The sequence below is a fragment of the Castanea sativa genome, chromosome 2, assembly GCF_040712315.1.
Source record: "Castanea sativa cultivar Marrone di Chiusa Pesio chromosome 2, ASM4071231v1".
In the NCBI taxonomy this organism is placed as follows: Eukaryota; Viridiplantae; Streptophyta; class Magnoliopsida; order Fagales; family Fagaceae; genus Castanea; species Castanea sativa.
The window spans coordinates 47,278,433-47,303,509 of record NC_134014.1 but is presented as its reverse complement, the minus strand read 5'-3'; the positions used below and the strand labels follow the sequence as shown (position 1 = coordinate 47,303,509).

General features: G+C 33.9%; 1 protein-coding gene across 1 annotated transcript; it reads right to left on the bottom strand.

Annotated features, from left to right (window-relative positions):
* Window positions 1-1,594: 1,594 nt before the first annotated feature.
* LOC142623690 (uncharacterized) lies at window positions 1,595-15,964 on the bottom strand. Its single transcript, XM_075797135.1, has 6 exons — window positions 15,836-15,964; window positions 15,444-15,531; window positions 13,937-14,022; window positions 13,735-13,795; window positions 11,347-11,433; window positions 1,595-2,044 (listed from the first exon to the last, which is right to left on the bottom strand). Exons 2-6 carry the CDS (start codon window positions 15,522-15,524, stop codon window positions 1,952-1,954), a joined length of 408 nt encoding a protein of 135 aa, XP_075653250.1. The 5' UTR covers window positions 15,525-15,531; window positions 15,836-15,964; the 3' UTR covers window positions 1,595-1,951.
* Window positions 15,965-25,077: the final 9,113 nt, after the last annotated feature.

Genomic DNA, 25,077 nt, shown 5'->3' with positions numbered 1-25,077 from the left:
CTCCTCATAGCAATCCTGTTTGAGTTCAACCTCTCCCTTATTTTTTGTTTGAGGTATCATGATAGAGCCAGAGTCCATCTGCTTGACATTGGTCACGTGCTGATCATATTTCTTCAACTCAGTGTCAATCTCTTCAATGAGCCTTCTAAACAATTCATTTGGGCAAGCACGTGATATTCCTTTGTCAAGATACATCCCCCCTTCATTGGTTTCATCGTCAAATTTGTCGTTGCCTCCAATGATTACCTTCCTTGAATCATCCTTCAGCTCATCTATTTTTGGATTAAGTTTAATGCCTTGATTTCCTCCCAAATCTTCCTCCATAATACCCGCAATTATATCACGTTGGTCTGCCGTTTTTCCCCTTGCAACGTCCTCAAAATTTATGGTAGCATTAATGTCACCTCAACCTTCCTCGGTTTCCATATTGAGAGTTGTCTCCGTCGCTGAGCTGTTTTCGCCGACCACCATACCTCCATTACTCCTTTCCATTCTCGGCAAGTCCTCCTCCTGCAGACCAGACTTATAAAGGAACCCAGGAACAAAGATGACCTCTTCATTCGATGGCCTATATGGGGGTGCTTTTAGCGATACGTTGAATTTTGTGTCTTCAGCTTTGAGTGTTCCTCTACTCTTAATCCACAATGGGCAGTCCTTATCACTGTGGATCAACCGGCCACACCAGAAGCAAAAATTTGGCAGTCGTTCATACTTGAACGATACCCATGATTTCTCCCCATTGTCAAGAGTTATCACCCTTCCTCTACACAGTGGTAGAGAAATATCCACCTTAACTCGTACCTGAATGAAGCTACCCCCTTCCTCCGATTCAGCCCCAATAGAACGAACCACCTCTCCAATGCTTTCACAAATCTTTTTAGCCACCTCCGTGCGCATAAAGTGGATAGGAATGTTATGAACTTGAACCCAAAACATCCTGTATCGAATGTTAAAGAGTTTAAGTGAATCCCCCTATTGTATTTTCGCACCACCACCAGATGTTTGTTGAAACTCCATGGTTGATTTAACAGGATTCGATTTTACATCCCGTTCATCGTTGAACACAAACAGAACGTTGTGATCATTCAGGTTCCGAATCTTGAATCCATCACTACACCTCCATACTTGTTTGAAAGTTCTCCCCACGGCTTCCATATTCAATGCTCGAGTGGTTAAGAACTTTGCCGCAATGATAAACTCATTTTTCTTAGGAATTTTTGGTAGTACGAAGCCCATATTTTCCTTTTCAGACAGTGACAATTTTTTCCATGAACTGTAGAAATCCTCCATTACCACAGACAAATGTTTCCCTTAACCCCGCGAAAAAAACCCCACAAGCTCTATAAGCACACTTAGCACTTAAGAGGACAATCACACCTACAAGAGGGACAAAGTTCTACAGCCTAGGAGAAGATGGGGATGCCTTCTTTCTTAGTGACAGAGAAACCTGAATGTGGTAATGCAGTTATCAAGCCGGTAGATGTAATGTTGAAGCATATACAACCAGTAATTATTAATTAGGGAGATTATGGATTTGTCCAAAAACATATTCATAAAAAGATATTGAGGATATTAGATTAACGGAACTTGAAAATTATACCCAACCCATCTTAATTTACTAATAACCAAATAAAATAATTAGATACAACGATGCAGACTAATGTATCCCAAGTCCCATGTTCCCAACTAGAAAAGAGTATCGATCTGCAGTGCAAGTAGTATAAAGTTATTCATTCCTATTGATTAATGCACAGATTGAAATAAATACTAAAAATTTAAAATGATGTATAACGCTCCCCTTACAATTATGAATTAAAATCGTTAAGAGCCTTTGAGCTCATCAAAAAGATCAAAGGATCAGAAAGAGAGGAGATCGAACTCAGGTTATTCAAACTTGCGACTCATTCCCAAAACCACTTGACCTTGTGTCCATCAGAATGTGTGACCACCTCTACAAATATTTTCGTGCAAGGGCACGAACTTTTGTATCAAATTGTGATGATGTAATACGAGAACCAGGCAAGTATAGGGGATTAAGAAGAATCTGCAAATTCCCAGACACCATATTAGCCAATAAACAATTTCTTTCATAACAGAGCAATAGGATAAAGTTGCTGAAAATGAGATGCAATCACAAATGTTCTTTTCTAATAGAAAGCACCCATTATGTATTCCCATGGGTCTCTCTCTCATAGCCAGTACAAGAATCATTTCCAAATCTTCATTTGCTGCCAAAGACCACACGGCCCAACATCTGCCTACAAATGGCTACTTTTTTAGATGAATGAGCAATAATCATTATTAAGCACAGAGCTGAAGTACAGCAGTTTAACAACATAATGGCAGCATTGCTAAAGCAGCCGCTACAAACAAACAGACACCAATACAGCAACAAAAGGAACAAAAATACCTTAAAACTACCAGATACGAATAAAAATAATCTAAAATACAAATCAACCATTAAAATCCACCTGAGATATCCCCTATTTAGCACACAAGACTTTATTCAGCTGAGTTTTCTTTATCTTTCTGCAGAATCCCATTCTAGCATTTACATCCCATATAATGGACAGAATTATGCCTTCTTCAGACTTGATGTGCCCATTGTAATCCTTGCATTCCTTTGAAGCTAGGTGTGGTAAACCTTGGCTGTCAAAGCCGATTTATAACATTGGCTTTGAAACTTCTCTTTTTAGTGCTCATTTGGTACAACTTATTTTTCCACCTTTTGAAAAGGGGTTGTTTGAAAAAGCTGCACCTAGAAAATAGTGCAACTCAAAAAGTTGTACTTTAAAGAAGTGCATTTTGAAACCATGGTCCTTAGCACCCCAATCAATTGCATCCTCCTCCAAAAGATAGGCCCATTGATTGAACAGAGCTATAGGATCTTCTTCTATAGTCTTTGGGTAAAAGGACATTGGAAAAATAGGTGATCCCTGCCAATCTGCTGCACTGGAAAGATGCAGCCCACCGGAAAGCTGTTTCCAAGGATTAAAGGGAAGAGGGAGCTGAGGAATTTGATTTCCTCGGTTAATTATGATGGTAGATGGTCTTCTTTGACTGCAATACTGGGATTGGAGTAGGGAGTTAACAGTTTTTAAGAAGTTGAAAATGGTGTCATGGAATGTTCGAGGATTGAATGATTCACGGAAACGTTTGGTAGTTAGAAATTTACTACGAGAGTGGAATTGTGATGTAGTTTGCCTTCAAGAAACTAAGCTTGCTGGTATGGATAGACAGTTGGTTTGCAGCTTGTGGAGTTGTCCTTATGTAAATTGGGTGGCTTTGGATGCGGATTAGACAGCTGGTGGGGTTTTGATGATGTGGGATAGGAGGGTTTTAGAAAAGTTGGAGGTAATGGTGGGTTACTTTTCCGTATCGATTCGGTGGCACGGTGTGGGGGATGGTTTTATTTGGGCTTGTTTTGGGTTTTATGGTCCGAATGATAATAACTTAAGACGGCAGATGTGGGATGAGCTGATTGGAATTCAACAACTTTGGGATGTTCCATGGTGTTACATAGGGGACTTCAATATCATTCGCTTCCCAAGTGAACGGTTGGGGGATCGCGCCTAACTTCGGCTATGGAGAATTTTTCTGAGTTCATTGAGGAGCTTAATTTGATAGATTTTTCGTTCGAAGGAGGGAGTTATACTTGGTCTCGTGGTTCAGATCAGTCTTCGATGTCTAGGATAGACAAGGCACTGGTTTCTCATGATTGGGAGGACCACTATCCGGATGTGATCCAGTGGGTTTTACCTCGTCCTATTTCAAACCACTTTCCCATATTAGTGGAGGTAGGGAGGATATTGAAAGGGAAGAGTCCTTTTAGGTTTGAGAACATGTGATTAAAGACAGATGGATTCATAGATAGGTTTCATTCTTGGTGGAACCGATACTCTTTCTCAGGTACTCCCAGTTTTGTGCTTGCCAAGAAGCTGAAGGCTCTGAAAGGAGACATTATTCAATGGACCGTAGTGAGTTTGGAAATGTAGGTCGTCAGAAGAAAGAATTGTTGGAGGCCTTGAAATTATTAAATGCTAAGGAAGGGGAGTATGGCCTTTCTGAAATAGAGATAGGTGAGAGGGTTGTAATGAGATCTCAAATACAGAACCTTCTTTCTTTGGAAGAAGTTTCGTGGAGACAGAAATCAAAGATGCTTTGCATTAAGAAAGGAGACAACAATACCAAATTCTTCCATAAGGTGGCTAATTCCCGGAGAAGGTATAACCATATTAGTATGCTGGAGGTGGATGGAGTTATTTATGAGGATGAATTAGAGATGGTGGACCAAGTAGTACAGTTTTATAAAAACTTGTACAAGGAGACAGAGAAGTGGAGGCCTTTGTGGAAGGTTTGGAGTTTGATCAGATTGAGGGGCTCGAGAGGGAATGGCTTGAACAGAGATTTGAAAATGAGGAGATTCTTCGAGTTGTCAAAGAGTTGGAAGGAGATAAAGCTCCAAGTCTTAATGGTTTTTCTATGGCCTTCTATCATCATTGTTGGGGAGTTATGGAAAGAGATGTTTTAACTGTGTTTGAAGAGTTTTATCACCACAATAAATTTGAAAAATGTCTTAATGCAACTTTCATAGCCCTAATCCCTAAGAAGAATGGTGTCTCTAATATCTGAGATTTCAGACCTATTAGCTTGGTGGGGAGTGTATACAAGATCTTGGCTAAGGTTTTGGCAAATTGTTTGAAAGAGGTTTTAGATCAGCTGATATTTGAGTCTTAGAATAGTTTTGTGGGTAGTAGATAGATACTTGATTTAGTTTTATTGCTAATGAGTGTGTTGATAGTAGGGTGAAGAGTAAGATTCCAGGGGGTTATTTGTAAGCTGGACATTGAGAAAGCCTATGATCATGTGAATTGGAAGGCTCTTCTAGATTTGTTAAAGAGAATGGGATTTGGGGTGAGGTGGTGTAGGTGGATCTGTACATGTATATCTACAGTCCAATTCTCTGTCTTAGTTAATGGGTCTCCAGCTGACTTTTTTGGGAGTTCGAGGGGATTGAGACAAGGGGACTGCTATTTCCTATGTTGTTTCTGGTTATGATGGAAGTTTTTAGTAAGATGATGAAAAGAGTTGAAGGTGCTAGTTTACTTCGAGGTTTCAGGGCTGATGGTAGACGGGGTGGAGGAGTAGATTCTACATGTTTGGATGCTCCTTCTTTGTTTCCAAGCTATGACAGGTTTAAAGGTTAATGCTTTGAAGAGTGAGATGGTTCCCGTTGGGAAGGTTCCTAATAGTCTTGGCAGAGATTTTGGGTTGCCGGATTAGGTCTTTGCCTATATGACCTATCTTGGTATGCCATTAGGGTTGTCCCACAAGTCCCCTACTATTTGGAATCCTATCTTTGAGAAAATTGAGCGTAAGTTGGCTGAGTGGAAGAAGATGTATTTGTCAAGAGGTGGAAGACTAACATTACTTAAGAGTACGTTATCTAGTCTTCCGACTTACTCTTTATCTCTTTTTACTATCCCTACACATGTGGCCAATAAAATTGAGAGGCTGCAAATGGATTTTTTGTGGGGGGATTCCAAGACACATTTGGTGGGATGGGATAAGATGTGTACACCTCTGAAAAATGGTAGGTTAGGAGTAAGGAAATTAACTACTTTTAATATAGCCTTACTAGGGAAATGATTATGGCGGTTTGGGGTTGAGGAGCAAAGGCTTTGGAGAAAGGTTGTAACTCTAAAATTAGGGGAAGAATGGGGGGATGGACCTCCAAGCTAGATAGAGGGGTACATAGGTGTAATTTGTGGAGAAGCATCCAAATGGGTTGGGAGGTTTTTAGTAGAAATAGTTGGTTTGACTTAGGGGTGGGGGATAGAGTGAAGCTTTGGACAGATTGATGCTGTGGAGATTCTCCACTTCAATTGACCTTTCCGCTTGTGTATAGGATTGCCTCCAATAAAGGGGCATCAGTGACCTCTTCTCTTAAACGGTTGGTGATAGGAGAACAGAGAAGTTGGGATGTTCGTTTCATTCACAGATCAAATGATTGGAAAATGGGTGTTGTGGATGAATTTTTTCGTACTTTGGGTTCGAATTTACCTCCAACTGAGAATGGAGATCGTATGCGATGGAAGTTGACGAAGAATAGGGATTTTGATATCCGATCGTTTTATAATAAGTTAAGAGGTCCCTTGCCCATTATCTTTCCTTGGAAAGGTGTTTGGAAGGTTAAGGCCCCTCGGCGTGTTTCTTTTTTTGTGTGGACTGCTGTATGGGATAAGATTCTTACAAGTGACAATTTTAGGAGTAGAGGGATCGACTTTGTTGACTGGTGCATTATGTGTCGATGTAATGGGGAGACGGTGGATCATTTGTTACTGCATTGTGGTAAGGCTTACCAGTTGTGGAGTTTGGTGTTTAGATCTTTTGGGATTTCATGGATCTTGCCAAGATCGGTTGCAGATACTCTCTTTGGTTGGTGGAATTGACCTGGAAAAGCATTCGTCTAGCATTTGGAATTTAGCTCCGCTGTGCTTAATGTGGAGTACTTGGAGGGAGCAAAATTGGAGGACGTTTAAGGACATGGAAAGTTTCGATGACCAGCTATTGGCTTTTTTCAGTGGCTTCCTTTTTTACTGGCCTAGGGCTTGGGGATTCACCTTTAGTGATTCTCTCCCTATGTTCCTTAGCTCTCTCTTTTGCTTCTATTTTTTATCTTCTTTTCTGTAATTTTTATCTTTGCCTTATGACTTTCTGCATGAGGTAGTGTTCTTGAATATACATCTTTATTACTTATTATAAAAAATAAAAATAAAAAACTGGCTACTTATTACAGACAAATCTATAAACGTCCTGGGCATGATATTGACAGATATAATTCTAACAGACATAATTCCAGATATAATGATAGAGCACAAGGTTTCCAAAATGAATATCGTAGGGATTTAGGAAGAAGGTATAACATACCCTAGGTTTCACCACCATGATTAGTCTAAATCCTAGGCTTCGCTAACTAGAGGCTTACTATAAATATCACTGAGCCATTGAAAAATTCCAGCAAAAATTTCATAAATAGTTTTTTTTTTTCTTTTTGATAAGAAAATTATTATTATTATTCAGACTTGAATCTATTCAATTCAGGCTATTGCATAATCAAGGGAATGCAACAAGTCTTAAGGAGGAAGATGAATGTATACATGAACTAACAGCTATTCTTACAGCAAAGAAGCTTTCTTACAAAAAGCTCAAAATAAATGGCTCAATTTGGGAGACCAAAATAATAAATACTTTCACCCTTTGATCAAGGCTAGGCAGGCCCGGAATTCTAACTAATGCTTGCTTGATGATGAGGGGAACAGAAAAGAGAATCCTGCAGATATAAAAGACCTGATTTTCAAAACTTATCAAGATTTTCTTGGTCAGCCAAACTCAATAGATGAGGCTGAAATGATAGGAAATGTATATTGTTTATTTTCTGATCAAAGAATACCAAGATCTCACTGGAGCAGGATGTATCAGAAGTGGAAGTCAGAAATGCTTTCAAGAATTATCAAGATTTTCTTGCTCAGCCAAACTCAATAGATGAGGTTGAAATGATAGGAAATGTATATTGTTTATTTTCTGATCAAAGAATACCAAGATCTTACTGGAGCAGGATGTATCAGAAGTGGAAGTCAGAAATGCTATGTTCTCTTGGGAATGATAAAGCTCCTGGCCAAGATGGATTCACTGCATACTTCTTCAAGAGATCCGGGTCTACAATTGGTCAGGAGGTTGTCAAAGCTATTCAATCTTTCTTTCAAACTGGAAGGCTTCTTGGGAAGGTAAACTCTACAATCATCACTCTGGAACCTAAACTGGAAAATCTATCTAAAGTGACTGATTATAGACCTATAGCTTGCTGCAATGTTTTTTATAAAAATCTTGGAAATGAGGTTGAGGGAGTGTCTTGGCAATCTTATCAGTCCAAATCAGACAGCCTTCTTGAATGAAAGATCCATTTCAAAAAATATTCTACTTGCTCATGAGCTGGTTGAAGGGTATCATAGGAATAAAGAAAAAGAAAGATGTGCCAATAAAGTTGATTTGAAGAAAGCATATGGAAAAATTAACTGGAGTTTCATTCTAATGTGCTTACTTTCCGTTGGTTGTCCTCCTAGATTTGTTAATTGGGTTGGGTCAAAACCTGCATTACTACCCCTAAATACTCTATAGCTTTGAATGGAAATTTGGTTGGCTATTTTGGTGGAGGAAAAGGGATCAGACAAGGGGACCCACTTTCCCCCTATCTATTAGTCTTGGTTATGGAAGCCTTCAACAAGATAGTTCAAGCCAAAGTGGAAGCATCCAAGATCTTCAAATATCATCCTACTTGTTCAGGGCAGAAATTAACCCATCTATGTTTCGTTGATGACCTTCTCTTGTTTGCTTCTGCTGATCTACCTTCTATAATTATTTTCCAAGAAGCACTACAGGACTTCAAACGGTTTTCTGGTCTTTCAGTGAATCAAAGCAAGAGTGGAATTTATTGCTCAGCTGTTTCTCCAACTTTAAATCAACAGATTCTCACATCTATGCAATTCAGACCTGGTACTCACCCAATAAAATATTCGGGAATGCCTCTTATTTCGGGTAAATTAACTTTACCAGATCGTAATCCTCTAATAGAAAGACAAACCAGTAGATTAAATTCCTGGACAAGCAGAAAATTATCTTTTTCTGGAACATTATTGTCGCTGCAATCAGTGATGTATAGTATCCAGAGCTACAGGTCTAGCATCTTTATACTTCCAAAGAAGGTTATCAAAGCCATTGAACAGAGATTCAAAATCTTCTTATGGAAAGGGGTAGAGGAAAACAAGGGCAACGTTAAGGTACCTTGGGATCAACTTTGTTTTCCAAAGAGGGAAGGGAGCCTTAAAAAAATTGAAGACTGGAATAAGGAAGCAGTAATGATACATATCTGGTCCCTTTTTGCTCACGCAGGTTCACTTTGGGTGGCTTGGGTCTATGATAATCTTCTTAAGTCCAAGTGCTTTTGGTCTGTAAAATGTCCTTAGGATAGCACTTGGGGCCTTGGGGGTGGAGGAATTTGCTCAAGATTAGGAATGAAGCTATAGCCTTTCTAAAATTAAAGGTAGGAGATGGGCATACATTTTTCTTTGGCAAGATAACTGGCACCCTGCTGGTATTCTCTGTCAAACATTTGGGCATAGAATAATCTATGATGCAGCAAGCTCTTTTGATGCTAAAATGGATAATGTTTTGAGGAATGGAGAATGGTATTGGCCCCCTGCTAGGTCAGAAGATCTTGTAACAATTCAAAGTCGACTGTGCTTGGTTCATATTAAAATGAGCGATCAGCTTACTGGTCTGCTTCAGTTAGGGGTAAATTTGTGTGTGCTGCTACCTGGAATCAGATCAGAAGCAGAAGTGCAGAAGTGGATTGGTGGAAACTATTATGGTTTCCTAAAGCCATCCCTAAACATAGCTTCATTACTCTTAAAAATAGGTTGACAACTAGATTGAGATTACTACAATGGGGGTGGAATGGAGATGGTAGTTGTGTCTTTTGCATGAATGGAGTTGAGAGGGGGTATCAACTGTTTTTTGGGTGCTCTTTCACTGGTAGAGTCTGGAAGCACATCATGGGACTTTGTTAAGTGTCAAATTTTCCTAGTAATTGGGATGATATTGTCTCTTTGGGGGAAAATTAATCTAAAAGGGAAAGATTTTAGAGCCATTCTCTGTAAAGTTTCATGGTGAGCTAGGGTCTACCATATCTGGTTACAAAGAAACAATATGGTTTACAATGGAGATGTCATCTCAGAGGAGAGTTTAATAAAGAGGATAGGCTGGGATGTCAAGAACAGGCTTGGGAAGATTGCTAATTCAGGAAACTCTCTTTTTCTTACAGTGTTGAGGACCAATTGGGGCTTCTGCTACTAAGTGTCTGAGTTTGGCATTGGTCCATTAGTTGTTGCCAATAGATTAGCCCTTTCATTGTTGAAATTTGCTTTCTGCTGTAACTTTGGCTAATTGTGTAGTTCTCTTTTAGAACTTAGTTTGAGGGGTTAATTAAGTGTTTGTGTTTAGTACATCAAAGCTGATGCTTTGCTGATTTGTACTTAATATCTTCTTAATGGAATTACTGACTTGTCAAAAAAAAAAGTGTGGTTATAAATTGATTTTAGAAACAACTTATTAATGTTCATAAATAAAATATAGACTACTAAGACTCTAGGAAATCAAATAAAATACTAATAATATATAGAGAGACTACTAAGACTAAACCCTAACTCTAATTCACTTGGGCCAAAGCCCAATTATTAGATTAGGCAAATACCCTTAACCCTATGAAATTATATAAAATACTAAAACCTAATTACCTTACTAGACTTTTAAACTTAAATAAAACTATCTCCGTACTCCCTGCATCACATAAATACTATAAGAGAATGATGAAATGTCAGAATCTATTAGAAAAACTCTGATTGGCATTGATCGGTCTATAGTCATGAAGCATGCATAAGGCCCAACATTATTTAATTTGGCGCCTGCTATATACTTCAAAGAAGGGAATTGACCATCAAAATGATAGCAATCAACATAATCATAGGTATTTGCGGTAGGTTTTCTAATGGTTTGAACAGCATTCAGCCAAGGTACCACCTGTTTGCCTCTTCAGAACAAGGAGTTGAATTAAAAATTATCAATAGCAGTAGATAAAAGAAACAAAATGCAAGCATACTATGTGCACAAGTTGGAAAAGAGGAAAGATAAGGAATGCAGGTTAAGGTCTTTGCAAGAGAGACAACAACCAAATCATCGCATTTGCAATTTTTCAGTAGAAGCTGCACTTGTTAATTTCACTTAAGTGAGTCCACGATTTTTTATGTCTTAAGATGCTCTTTTTGGTTCTGAGCAATTTTAGGCTTCATAATCTTCACAAAACCAATGACTCTGATATTAGGACCAACATTGGCACCTTATTGACAAATACCATAATAAGCACATATTTTCCTACTAGATGTGGCTCTTTCATGAAAGTGTAGAAAGTGGCTACTGATCAAAATTTCACTATTGATTCTACATTCAGTAAATACAGAATGTACACCAGGAAGTGACTATATCCCATTTGGCAGTACATCTCTAACATCCTAAAGCCTCAGGATAAAGTTTTTTTTTTTATAAGTAGCCTCATGAAAGTCATAGAATCTTAACAGAATAAACTCATAACATGGGAAAGGACAAGAATAACTGCTCAGCCTGATGATCATCATTGTCAAGGAGATTCAGTCTACCAAAAAGAACATGTCATATGCTAAAGAACTAGTATGCAAGAAAAATAATTTACTAGAAAAGTTGAAAGTTATAATTTACCTTTATATAAAGCTCATGAACCTCTTGGAAAAAGCTCTTGATTCCATCATCATTACGAGAGTCATGAAGCAGCATCAATCGCGTATGTAAGCTTGGTTAAAGAAAATAGTAAATTCTCACTGGTATACCAACAGAAAAAAAAAATTTATAAGCAATAATTTTATTAAAGACTAGAAAGGAATCAAGTACACAGGAAGTATACTAGATGTACATCATACTAAACATTGTCAAAAGTACAGTGATCAATAAACTCTAATAAGTTTGAGAATGAGAAACTTCCTGGTGCTGACACCCATTCAAACAGAGTTCTTAAAAAGTGCAATTTCAGATCTAGAATTGTCCTCTCACATGTCAAAGCCTTTTGCATTTCATTCCTTCCTTATACACCATAATAAGCAGTGAGGGATAGCCTTCCATATAGCACTATTCCGCTGTCGCCCAAATCAACCCTGCCAACAAGCTAGTAAATCAACAACTCTTCCAAGCTCACCTACAAAACCCCAAAAAGCAAAAACCAAATTCCACAATTCTCTTGCAACAGGGCATTGCAACATCAACACCATCTCCACATTCCCTTTACACATACAACACTAGCTCACCGATACAATGTTTTGCTTCCTCAAGTTATCTGCAGTTAAAATCTTCCCCAATGAAGCAACCCAAAGAAAGAATGCTACTTTTGTTAGGACTCTAGGCTTCCAAATGCTTTTCCAAGGGAAATTCCCAATTCTGGTAGGTGTTAAAGCTCTATAATAGGATCTAACTTCGAATCCCAACAAAACTTAACCTCACCCTGCCCTCACACTTTGGTAGAAAACAGTACATCCAAGAATGACGAAAGGCCTGTATCTCTGAGGTTTTGTGGATTCCAGAAGGGGGTACTGTTAGAGTTTGGAATTTAACGTTTTATAGAGCGTTTGAAGATTGGGAGTTGGCTGCTTCGTTTTCTCTTCTCCGGCTTATCCAATCCCGCATTCCTCAGGGGAGTAGGAGAGATTCCCTTTACTGGCGGCTTAAAGGGGATGGTATGTTTGACACTCGGTCTTACTACCTCGCGATCCGAGGTGCTTCGAATTCTTGGCTTCCTTGGAAGGGGGTTTGGAAACCGAAGATCCCCAAGCGCGTGGCTTTCTTTCTGTGGTCTGCTGCTCATGGTCGGATCCTCACCTTGGACAACCTTATGCTTAAGGGTCGGCCCTTGGTTAATAGGTGTTGCTTGTGCTGCAAGGATGGGGAGTCGGTTAACCATCTTCTTTTGCATTGTCCTGTTACCCATTCTCTTTGGTCTTGTATGCTTTAGACCTTTGGGATTCTTTGGGTTATGCCAGGGTCGGTGGCGGAGTTGATTCCTTGTTGGCATCAGTGGCATGGAAAGGATAAGTCGGACATATGGAATTTGGTTCCAGGGTGCTTAATGTGGAGTGTGTGGTTGGAACGAAATCGTCGTTCCTTTGAAGACAAAGAGAAGACCTTGGTTGAGTTGAATCTTTTGTGCCAGCGTAGTCTCTTAGAGTGGTCTCGTTGTTGGGGGCTTTCTAATTGCTCGTCTCTCGCTGAGTTTTTGCCCTCCCTTAACTTTTATTCCTAGTAGTTTTTTCTTATTGTTCATCATCATGAACTCCTTGTATGACGTTATTTTCTTTATTTATAAAAGCTTCCAGATTACTTATCAAAAAAAAAAGAATGACGAAAGTGACTCCAATTCCCAATCCAACACAGCTCATGTGAAATTTAACTCCCAATGAACAGATTCATTATGGAGATGCAATTGATCCATTACTAGAACCTCCCCATCCCTTGCAATACAATACAACTCTGGATATGATTCATTAAAGCTGAGTGCACCATGCCAAACATCGAACCAAAATTTTATTGTAGTACCATCAGCAACCTCAAATTTAATGAAGCAAGAAAATTTTATCCACCCTCTCTGAATATACTTCCATAAGCTAAACCCATACGGCCCATTAATAGACTCGGTACACCCCCCTCCCCCCCCCCCCCACTGAACCATACATTTGGTTCAGAAACCAGGTATACTACAAGAATAAATAAAAGACATTTCACCGTCTCAGTTTTGAAGCATGCTAAAAGAATACCACAGTGACTACAGTTATGAAGACATTGGGTATTATTACCATCCCATCAAATGTGCTTCTCATATGTGTGATACAACTATTCCACTAGGGCCATGTCATTGTTTAGATTTTAAATAACTAACTTTTAAACATAAAAGTTTACAGGATCCAAACAATGGTGACCATCTCACCAATGCATAATGCCAGTATCAGATGTAAAGAAAATTTTAAATTTAACTTTCTCTCATGATAAAAATAGAAACACAGATTTTATGCCATCTATAAAGCATCCACAAGTAGAGAGGATATGACCAGCTGTAACATAAACTGACACCACCAAATCATTAAATCTGTCTATTGCTTTCAAAAACCTGCATAAGAATGTAAGGAAGGAGATTGTTAGGAGGTACATTGATGACAAAAATAGGTGCAACACAAGAAAAATAGAGTAAAAGCATAGTTGTTACTCTGGAAAACATTGACAAATTTATATCATGAGGAACAGAACTCACATAGCACTAGTAGTCCATGCAAGGTCCTGAACAATATCCAAAGCGGCATGTAATATGAACTGATGCAGCTGTGCCACATCTTCTCTCTATTACCAAGAAATACAACACCAACAACAAATAGCTTTAAATGGGCCATAATGTACAACTCATATAGTAAGCTCCAATAAAAATTTAAAAAAATAATAATAATAAATAAAAACCAAAAGCGAATCAAATGAATCATGATGATTAGACAATGCATCAAATAAGATAACAAAACTCAATCATGAGTCAACATAATAAGCAAGCTTTCATCATACAAAATGTGATACTGATCAATTGATGCAGGATAGGTTCAAAAAGTGATTGGAAGGGGAGATAGAACAGAGGGAAGAAAAAAAAAATGAAGATAGCCATAGGAATCACCACCTAGGGTTTTCTTGGAATTAACACCAAATAGGAACCTATGTTGCTAGGAATCAATGCCCAGCAATGGGAAAATTCCAATATAAAATTTCATTCCTCAATATTTGGTCTTCTATTTTTATTAAAGCCATTTTAAATAGGATTTAAGGAGTGCATCAATAAGGAAATTAATAAAACCATAATCAAAACATAATCCTCAATTAGAATAAAGTTAAATCAATGGAAATTCAAAATTCAAATTAGCACTAATTTTGGTGTCCGCACCACCGATGCTTTTAGCATTATATTATTTTGCCTTTCCTTTTCTTTTTTCTTTTTTTTTAATATGTAATGGTATTTTATTAAGGGAAAAGACTATTTGGTGCACACCAATGGACACAAAATAGCCTAAAGAATTACCAAAACAAAAAAATAAGCACAAAAGTCAAGTGATCCTTTGAAATCTAAAAGGCAATTGCTATTTGTAAGACCTCATGCACGAGACCAATCAAACAAAGTTATAATCACCAATTATTCCAACTGAGTCATCGACCTTTCCACATTCTCAAAAGTGCGGCTATTTCACTCCCTCCACAATATCAACATCAAACAGAAAACGGACAAGGTTCCATATATCCTACGAGTGCTTCCCAAACAAATTCCTCCACCAGAACAAGAAATCTCAGATTCCACATCCAGGTGAAATATCAAAAAACAAATTCAAAGCCAAATAAAAACATTTTTGTCGGGCAACAGCTAGCCTTGAAAACAAGGATTACTTCAGTAGAACTTGCATGACTATAAAATAGAAAACATAAAAGTCACAGGCAAATGCATCCCCCAATTTTTAACTCTAAATTATAGACATTTCCATAACAAAGAAAAATAACTAAAAAGCATGGACAGGGGAACGACACAGCGACCCGAGCAATTTCTGAAAAATTATAGCATGAAACCGCCCAGTACAAAACCAATGTGACACAGTTACGGCACCCTAAATGAAGTGTCAATGCTTCCTAGGAAAATAATAATAATATAGTCATTCACAAGACGAAGGAATTTACAGCTTGTACAAAAGGAAGAAAGAAAGTGTAAATACAAAGAAGAATAAAGAATGTTATACTTTAGTAGCTGATCCAACTTCAGCTTCATATATAGGGATGTCATTCCTGCTCACAATGATAAAACAAGCCGTGGTTGCCATTAAAACCCTGCAAAGTGTAAAAAGAACCTTAATAATAAATTTTTGTGTTGATGAGTTGGTATTTGCAATATTAAATTCAACAAGATTTATGGTTTTATCAAATTTTCAATTTGAATTGGAAATTTTCCCAGTGAATTTCTAAACTGATCCAATTGTAGTTATGCGAAGATAAAAATCCATGGAATTTACAGTTTGTTTGGTATGAGTATATTAGGGAGGATGGAAAATGGGAGAAAGAAAAAGAGGAGATAGATTATCAATTTGATCTGTTTGGTAGGAAAGAAAATGAGAGGGGAAGATAGAGAGCGTACCGGTGCCGGAAAGCACTGAGGGAGCTTCAGATGTGTCACCGTTAGAGGAAGCACTGAGCGAAAAGTAAAAGAATTCGGTAGTAAAACTAACTAAAAATACCTAGAAATGGAAAGAAAGGAGAGAAAAAGAGACGTTACTCGGTAGGCATTTTATATATTTATTTATTTTCTTTTTTATCTTTAAATAATAAATATTTAAAGCCTATTATTTATTTTCTTTTTTATCTTTAAATAATAAATATTTAAAGCCTAAATTGTCAATAGAATTTTCTCTAAACTAGTTTGGAAAGAAACTCTTCATACTTCTTATATATCTATTTTTTGTGTAAATTTTAAAATTTAATCGTTGAATTTCATGTTTCTTATATTCTTAACATACATATCAAATTTCGTTCAAATCGAATGTTATCTACTACTATTCAATTTATGAATTTATTTTTTATACATAAAATTAGATCACAAAAAACTTAAAATTTTAATATTTGTTTAATGACATAATAATTGATTTTTAATTTTTTTGAAATTTTGCAAGCATGAAAAATATAATATAATAAGAACATGCAATCTAACGATTAGATTTTCAAAATTCACACTCAATAAAAAAATATATAAGAAATTTGAATGGTTTATCTCCAAACTAGTTTGGAGAGAAACTTTGTTCCTAGTTTGCAAATTATGTTTGAATTTTATACATAAATTTTTAATTTTTAAAATTAGAATTTTACTCCCTAAAATTATATTCTGTTTGCATCAGCTGCCCATCCATTCATATTTTCTATTAAATGAAACATAAACTTGCTTCACGTGTTTAGTTCATCTAATAAAATGATATCACGCCATTTTTATCATGTTATGTCATTTATAATTATTTAATTTTTTTTAGGCTACAAAAATTATGTGACATCATTTTATTGGATAAATAAACATACGTGGCAAGTTTATGTAACATTTAATGAAAAATATGGACAAAGGGGCTTCTGATGCAAACGGAATTTAACTTTAGGGTGTAAAATTGAAACACCCCAAGTTTTAAGAGGTAAAATCCAAATTCTTAATTCTAAGGTGTAAAAGCTAAACACCCTCAAATTTTAGGAGCGTAGTTTGCAATTTTTTAGCCTTATTTAAAAATAAAAAATGTAAGTTGAGAATGCAAAAAAAATGATAATTAAGTTGAGAGAGAGAGAGATCCCATTAATTAAATTTTCAAGAGTCCCCATTAAAAATTAAAAAAAAAAATTTGTTAAAGAGTTTTGTAACAAAACTAATTGATATTTTTTGGTATTTTCAATTGAGACAAGTAGAGTTCAAATCCCTTCCCAAAATAATTTAAATAAATAACCCTTAAATTTTGTAAAATGTATTTTACTTTATAGGAATTTGTGAAATGCAATAATAAAGATACTCATTTACAAAATTTATATTTAACTCACTTTTCTATTTAAATTTTATAAGTATATTGAAGAAAAAAAAAAGATATGTAGATATTATTTATGTGGGGTGTCCGAGAAGAATAAGTAGTGGGACGTCCTGTACCAACTCATTTGTAAAGCGCATTTGATCCAAGAAGTTGGTCTGCCCAAGAAGAAAATGGGGAAGGTGCATAGTATCTTATGAGCCCCCGAATGGGAGAAATAGCATTCCTGGAGAGGATCAACACGGTGGGAGGAAGCTTCCTAAAAGGATATAACTTTCGCCTCTGCGTTGAATACTCTGTAACAATCTTATTAGCTACATTAATGAATGAGTGACCCCTGAACAGTGTCGTCATAGCTAGCAACCCCTTCTACCACCTTCAGTAGAGCCTTGATGGGACAAGTATCCAAGGAAGAGTTTTGGAGCGTACAAGTGGAGGGCTAGGATGCCAAGAAGGAGGATATATAAGAGGAAAGAAGCTCTACAGTTAAGGGGGGATTTTTTTGAGAGAAATATAATGAGAAACAGAAGAGTGAATAATGTATTACTTGATGAAACCAGAGTAAGACTTATATAAGATCTTCCTCGGAGGTGACTGAGGAGCACTTTTTTCCAACGCTTGATTCATTCTTCCTTATCCATGAACCACTTCGCTAGCCCTAAGCTTAGGTAGCAACTCCATTGTAAATACCTTCCCACTTCTACACACAAACAATTCTATTGTTCAGGGCTGGGGTTGAAGTGCAAGGCACTACTAATCTAAGTGGGCTTGAGCTTCCAAATCCAGCTCTTACAATTTATATATATATGAAATGGGTTCAAGTTACACCTGGTGTAACTTGGCAAAAGTTACACCATTTGTAGACCGTAGATTTGTAATTGATCTAATGGTTAAAAAAATAGCATTAAATGCTAATTGACTTACACCTCATTCACTTAATTAATAGCAATTTTATTTCTCTCTCCTTATTTATTATTTAAAACCTTTTACATATATTCCTTTTTTTGCCAATGATTTTACAAATATATTTGCAATACTTTTTTTTTGGTTGAGTTCATACTACTCTTTATTTTTTATTCTTTTAAGCCGGTCATACTCTTATAGTCTTATTAATTGTGAATATATATCATGTCTCCTTAAAAATAAATAAATGGCTAAGTGTTGTTTAATGAGATTTTAAATTATAAGTTTCTCAAATAATAATTAACACATATACTTTTTTTTGTTGAATGACTTTACAATCATATTTGCAATTCTCTCTTCTTCTTTTTTGGGTGTGCCTGAGTTAGTAATGCTCATGTCATTTTCTTTTCAACTTTAAGCCGGTAATACTCTATTAATTGTGAATATTTTCTCTACCTTCTTAAAATAAATAAATAAATAAATTATTGGGTAATATAATTATAAACACATATCAACGAAGAAATCTTTTTATTAATTAATTTTGGCTTTTCAAAACTCAAACGGAGGAAACATTGGCCGTGTCTACCATGCATAACTTTTAAAAATTAAACAAGTTTAGCCACCTTGATTAGCCACCAAGTTTTTATCTAACCTCATAAAAGTAAACCCATTAGAATATTATCATAGGATTTTTCTTGAGGATGACAAACTTAAGAAACAAGTTTGGAAGAAGAAATTAAAATCATTGAAGGCCCACAAATGGCAATTAATGGTCATCATATTTGTTCTCACTTGTTTGTATACCATTTGTGTGATAAGACTATAAAAGTATGACAAAGAAGAAAAAAAAAAGGGTAGTACGAACTAAAAAAAAAAAAAAAAAGTATTGCAAATATATTTGTAAAGTCATTGGCAAAAAAAGGAATGTATGTAAAAGGTTTTAAATAATAAATAAGGAGAGAGAAACAAAATTGCTATTAATTAAGTGAATGAGGTATAAGTCAATTAGCATTTAATGCTATTTTTTTAACCATTTGATCAATTACAAATCTACGGTTTACAAATGGTGTAACTCTTGCCAAGTTACATCCAGTGTAACTTGAACCCATCTCTCTCTCTCTCTCTCTCTCTCTCTCTATATATATATATATATATATATATATATATTGAAAGCCAAGACTTAGAAGATATTTAATTAGATTCCAAAATTGAAGTCTAATTTTGTGTTATGTGCTAAATCATTTTTTTTTTTGGTGCAAGTATTTTCATTCATTACAACAATCGAAAATTTTGTTAGTTTTATATTACATGTGACACCACTTTCAATAAGAATTATTATTTTTTAAAGTATAATAATTCTATAGCATATTGAACTTTTAGTTTAAAGTTATTTATTTATTTTAAGACAACTAGACAACTCATTTTTTTTAAATAAATAAAATAAATAAATAACCCTATCATTTGAAGGAGAAAATATTATTTTGAATCTGAATTGAGTAAGATAATTAAAGATTCTTTCTAACACTTTAATTAAAAAACTTAAATCATAATTATAACTAACATAATTGATAACTTAGGGAAAACTAAACTTTAAGAATATAATTTGAAAGGAAAAACTGAACTCTTTTTTTTTTTTTTAAATGCCCTCACCAAGAACAAAAATATAATGATAAAAACCATAATGTATAAGACTGACTCTAAAACATAACACAAATACCAAAGTCATAAAGTAGACATAATAAATGAAAACCAAAATAATACTACAACAAATGCTAAACTATGGTTGTCCAAAAAAAATGTTAATTTTCAAAAACAAGAAACAGAAACAAAATAATATGAAATAATAACACTAATACACTTAAATTTTTTTTTTTATTTACAAAAACCTATTATTAATTCAAATAACTACCCTTTTCCTTTCCACTTTTTAATTCACTGTTGCCTTCCCCCTTTGACCTGTGGGTTTAGGTGGATTCCTGCGAACACTCTGGATTGGAAATTCCTTTTGAAACATGCCTCTTTTTTCAGTTCAATGGAGAGCCTTCAAAAAGTATATTATATTCTAGAAGTTAATTTTTCATATATTATTTAAAAAATGCACATATGAAAAATGTATTGCACCACAATAACAAAAATTAAGTTAACAAGAAGGAAAATAATACATACTAGCAATATGCCCGTGCAATGCACGGCTTAATCAAAACTTATATGTAAATAATTTTTTTATTAATATACTTAAAATAGATAATAAAAATAAATGAATATTTTACTTTTAAATTACATAATGAATGCATGTTTTGTGAAACTAAGGTATCATAAAATGCATATATATATATATATATATATATATATATATATATATATATATATATAATTGAATGGAAGATCGTGGAGGTACCTAAAAAATATATATATATATGTATATATGTATGTATATATAAAATGATTTTCAATAATACATTGAATTTTAAGGCTCAATTAATCACACACACACACACACACACACACACACACACACACATATATATATATATATATATTTATACAAGATAGAATTCTACTCTAGCCTAATCTAAGTGTATATGTGTATGAAGCTCCTTCCTGAAGACTTGAATTTAATAATTAAAAACTATCCGAAACAATAATTGAAATCATGTTTAAGTGAAACCTCGATTCAATAATTAAGAACAATCTAAATTATTAAACATTTAAATAATTGAAGTAGAGAGAGACTCACATGATAATTTAATTTTTGTCTTGTAAAGCATGAAAGAAGGCATTGAAATTCGAGTAAGTTTGACCCTATCAAGTTTAAGTTTAAACTTAAAATTTAAGTCTTGTGCATTGCATGCTACATGTGTGTGTATATGTATGAAAAATTATCTAAATTTAATATTTATTGTAGAAAAGAGTTGGGGTAGTCTTACCCCTCTCTAGCTAATTCTTATTATAATTCATTTATGTAGCGTGTGAATATGTTTGAAAAATGATCTGAATTTAACATATATTGTAAACAAGAGGTGGTGTAATCTTACCTTTATCTAACTAATTCTTATTATAATTCCTTCGTGTAGCGTGTGACTATGCATGAAAAATGATATGAATTTAATATAAATTGTAGAAAAGAGGCGTTGTAGTCTTATTCTTGTCTAACTAATTTTTGTTATAGTCCATTTGTTTTGCAGGGAGGTAGAAAACCCCTCTTTATATATATATATATATATATATATATATATATATATATATATATATATATATATAAAGTCAACGTTAATAATATGCATAAAAAATGATATGAATTTAACATATATTGTAGAAAAGATGTGGTGTAATCTTACCTTTAACTAGCTAATTTTTATTATAATTCCTTCGTGTAGCGTGTGAATATGCATGAAAAATGATCTGAATTTAATATAAATTGTAGAAAAGAGGTGGTGTAGTTTTATCCTTGTCTAACTAATTTTTGTTATAGTCCATTTGTTTTGCAGGGAGGTCGAAAACCCCTCTTATATATATATATAAAGTCAGCATTAATATATAATAGCTAAAATATTAATATTTGGAAGTGATACTCATATGGATTAGTATTTCAATTGTGGGGTTTGGTAGTTAGAAGTTAGCGCATAGTAGTTAATAATTAGAAAATTATTTTGCAATTTTTTTAAACCAATCCCTTTAAAAAAGTTTTTGAAGAGTTTAAATCACGTTAATAAATTATCTCTCTATTTAATTTTTTTTAATCATGTTAAAAAATAGTTACTAATAAAAGTATTATTAGTAAACATTTCTTAGCTTTATCTATTTAGCTCTATTGCCAAATTTATATAAACTCTTTTATTTTTATCTTTTTCGAAGAATATAACACAACTAAAAACCTAGAAACAATAATTTGCATTCAATATAAAGAATATAATCAAAATTATTCATAATTTAAAATTAAGAAATTAACACATATTATAAATTAAGATATAAATTTAGAAAAACAACAAAGAATAAACCTGTTTGTTTTCTTTATCACTTTGAGAGCATTTTTTTTACATGTAGTAATATAATTTAAATTAAAAAAAGAATCAGATGAAGAGTTTGAATTGTAATCAAATTTAAAAATTTTATCAACTTATAAATTATAATAATAAAAGGATTAGATGAAGAGTTTGGATTGTAATCAAATTCAGATTTTTATCAATTTGGAAATTATAAAAGAAGAAGATAAGTACAAAAAAAATTACATTAATTTTTTTAAAATTCTAAAAAAATTTATGCAATTTTGTGCAGCCACTTGGTGCAACTATTGCTTCTATACCCAATTTTTATTATATAGTATAAAATTTTTTCTTAAAAAAAACATCTACAAACATTACAATTTGTATTTTCTAGTAAGTAATATTCTTACAATGCTTTTTTAAGAGCTAACAAAATATAGTAATGATTGTATTTAGATTATGTGGAAATTATAAAATGAATATAATTGCATATTTTAAAATGTACCTATTTATATATATAGGGTTCCAAGCTAACATAAGTTAAATGAGTTTTTATCAAAGAAAGTTAATTGAGTCAATTCAGCTTAATTATTATTTTGGCATATCAACCTACAATTAATTGCCCCCTCAAAAAAAAAAAAAAAAAAAAACCCTACAATTAATTGGCACATTTTTTTATTTGTGTACAAAAATAGTCAATTGTTTCAACACGATCTCGTTTTAGATTGAATACTAACCCGTACAAATCCAAGTGGTATTTTCATAACACGTCAAACATGACCACCTCTAAACAGATTGATTTTTTTTTTTTTTTTGAGAATCAACTCTATATAAACAGAGATTCATTTTGCAATTTTTGTGGTGGTTGACAACTATTTTTGGTTTATGGGAGATGCATTTCGCATTTTTGATTTTCCAAAGTAAAAATGAGAATCCTAAAATATGAGATGCATATTCATTTTCATTTTAAATAAATGTTTTGGATCCATTGGCCACAAATCCTACATTCCTACCCACCATCCCAAAACATACCAGCTTAAATACTGGTTTGTTTCAATATACACCAACTATTTTGCCCTTTTTCAGTTGATATAAATTTACTTAACTGTTTGTTTTCCAAAAAAAAAAAAAAAAAAAAAAATTACTCAACCGTTTCTAATAATTTTTCTTACTTTCTTAGTATGTAATGAATAATTGAAAGAATAAAACATTTATGTAGGTGTAAGGACCTAAAAACTCATAAACCCGCTAAGTATCCCACTGCTGGTTCCTTGACCAAATGTCCAAATACAATATATTTGGTAGAGAGGGTCCAACAACAAAAGTCCCTCTTCCATATCTTCCAGCTCCTATTTATATCATTCGTTCCTATTATCTCAGTCTTACACATTGCCATCTATCAAGCTTTTCTCCCCGACACCTATCTGTCGGTAACAGAACAAAGCTCTAACTCTGCGTTCCACACTGTTCAGGTCATATCTACATTAATGCAACGGACAAAGCTGGTATTTTCTAATTAATGCGGCCAGAAAGGTTGGTGCCAGACATTTAATGCAATCTTCTAGGTTATCCTGTCACATTCAGATATTTGCAATATGTCCCTTATGTCACCAGTGCCAATACCACCTCATCTTCGGGTATTATCAGGTAAAATTTCCTTATTCCTTTATTTCCTCTTGCTTGCTACGTGTCGGCCTTCCCTTCCTCGGGTCCTCGGGTTCCTGGGTCCTCGGCACCTCACAGTAGGTATGTTTTATAGTTTGTTTTGTTTGTTTCAATATTAACATTTGATGAAAAACAAATTTTTTTTTAAAAAATTATCTCATTTTTCTATAATTGATAGCAACTTTAAAATGAGTTGAAAAACTATATTTTTAACTTCTCCTATTTAGAATCTCAAAAAAAAAAAAAACTCCTATTTAGTTTGGCATGAGATAAAGTTGTTAACCATAAAATTTTAGTAAAAATAAACTTTATCTCATGTCAAACTAAATAAGGAAAGTTAAGAAATAATTTTTTTTTTTTACCTTTTCCTCATTTCTTGATACTACTAAATACAGTAAAATGTGGAATACTATCTTCACATAAGGTTTTTTATCAAAAGAAACACAATGTTTATCTCGATACTATCAGCTTTGAATAATTTTGTTTGGAAATTATATTATATGAGCATGTTTTTCATATAATAATGACTTATATGAAATTATTTTGAGTTCATGAATAATATATACTCTATGAATATATATTGTACAGTAATGGTAATCCCAAAATGGTGAAATTAGAATATTTATTTATTCTAATCAAATTGAAACGACATACATCTATAGTACAATTAGCCTCATCGTAATGATTTTTTTTTGTTGGTCTAGTGCACGTGAGATTAGGAATTAAGGAAAACGAAAATTAAAAAAAAAAACAGAAAAATCAAATAAAAGAAACTGATGATGCTTTATAAAGTAAAAAAAAAAAAAAAACATTTGAACGTGGTCTTGAGAGAAATATCAAAGTGGACTAAGAAATTTTTTTTTTTTTGGATAAGTTTGTTTGTCCTATTTTGTAAGTATTTTATGTGGAGTTAGATATATTTTTATCAGATTATCTTGAAGTTTTGTCCTTATTATATGTAGGATTTAAGAGTATTTCTGAACTAAAAAAAATCAAATCCGAAGAGGGGAATCATTTTATAGATAATATAGATATTTATGATTTTGAAGAAGTTAATAAAAATATATATCAACTTTGCCATTCTGCAATCAAGGGTTAATAAAAATAAATATATATAGTGCAGTGAGGCTTTTTTTAAAAGAAAAAAAAAATTCTGGATAAGTCTTTTTTAGAAACAAAGTAATTGTTAAATACACACTTAATTACATTTTTTCACCAAACTCGAATACATTACTTAATCCAAAGTAATAAATAAGTTTGTTTTGAAGACTTTAATT

Excerpts from the sequence above, each read along its gene's own strand:
- LOC142623690 (XM_075797135.1), bottom strand. The coding sequence starts at position 15,524 with ATGGCAACCACGGCTTGTTTTATCATTGTGAGCAGGAATGACATCCCT. Across the intron at positions 13,796-13,936 it reads GCATGGACTACTAGTGCTAT|GTTTTTGAAAGCAATAGACA; the intron begins GTGAGTTCTGTT and ends ATTCTTATGCAG. Across the intron at positions 11,434-13,734 it reads CAGTTTATGTTACAGCTGGT|CATACGCGATTGATGCTGCT; the intron begins CATATCCTCTCT and ends TAACCAAGCTTA.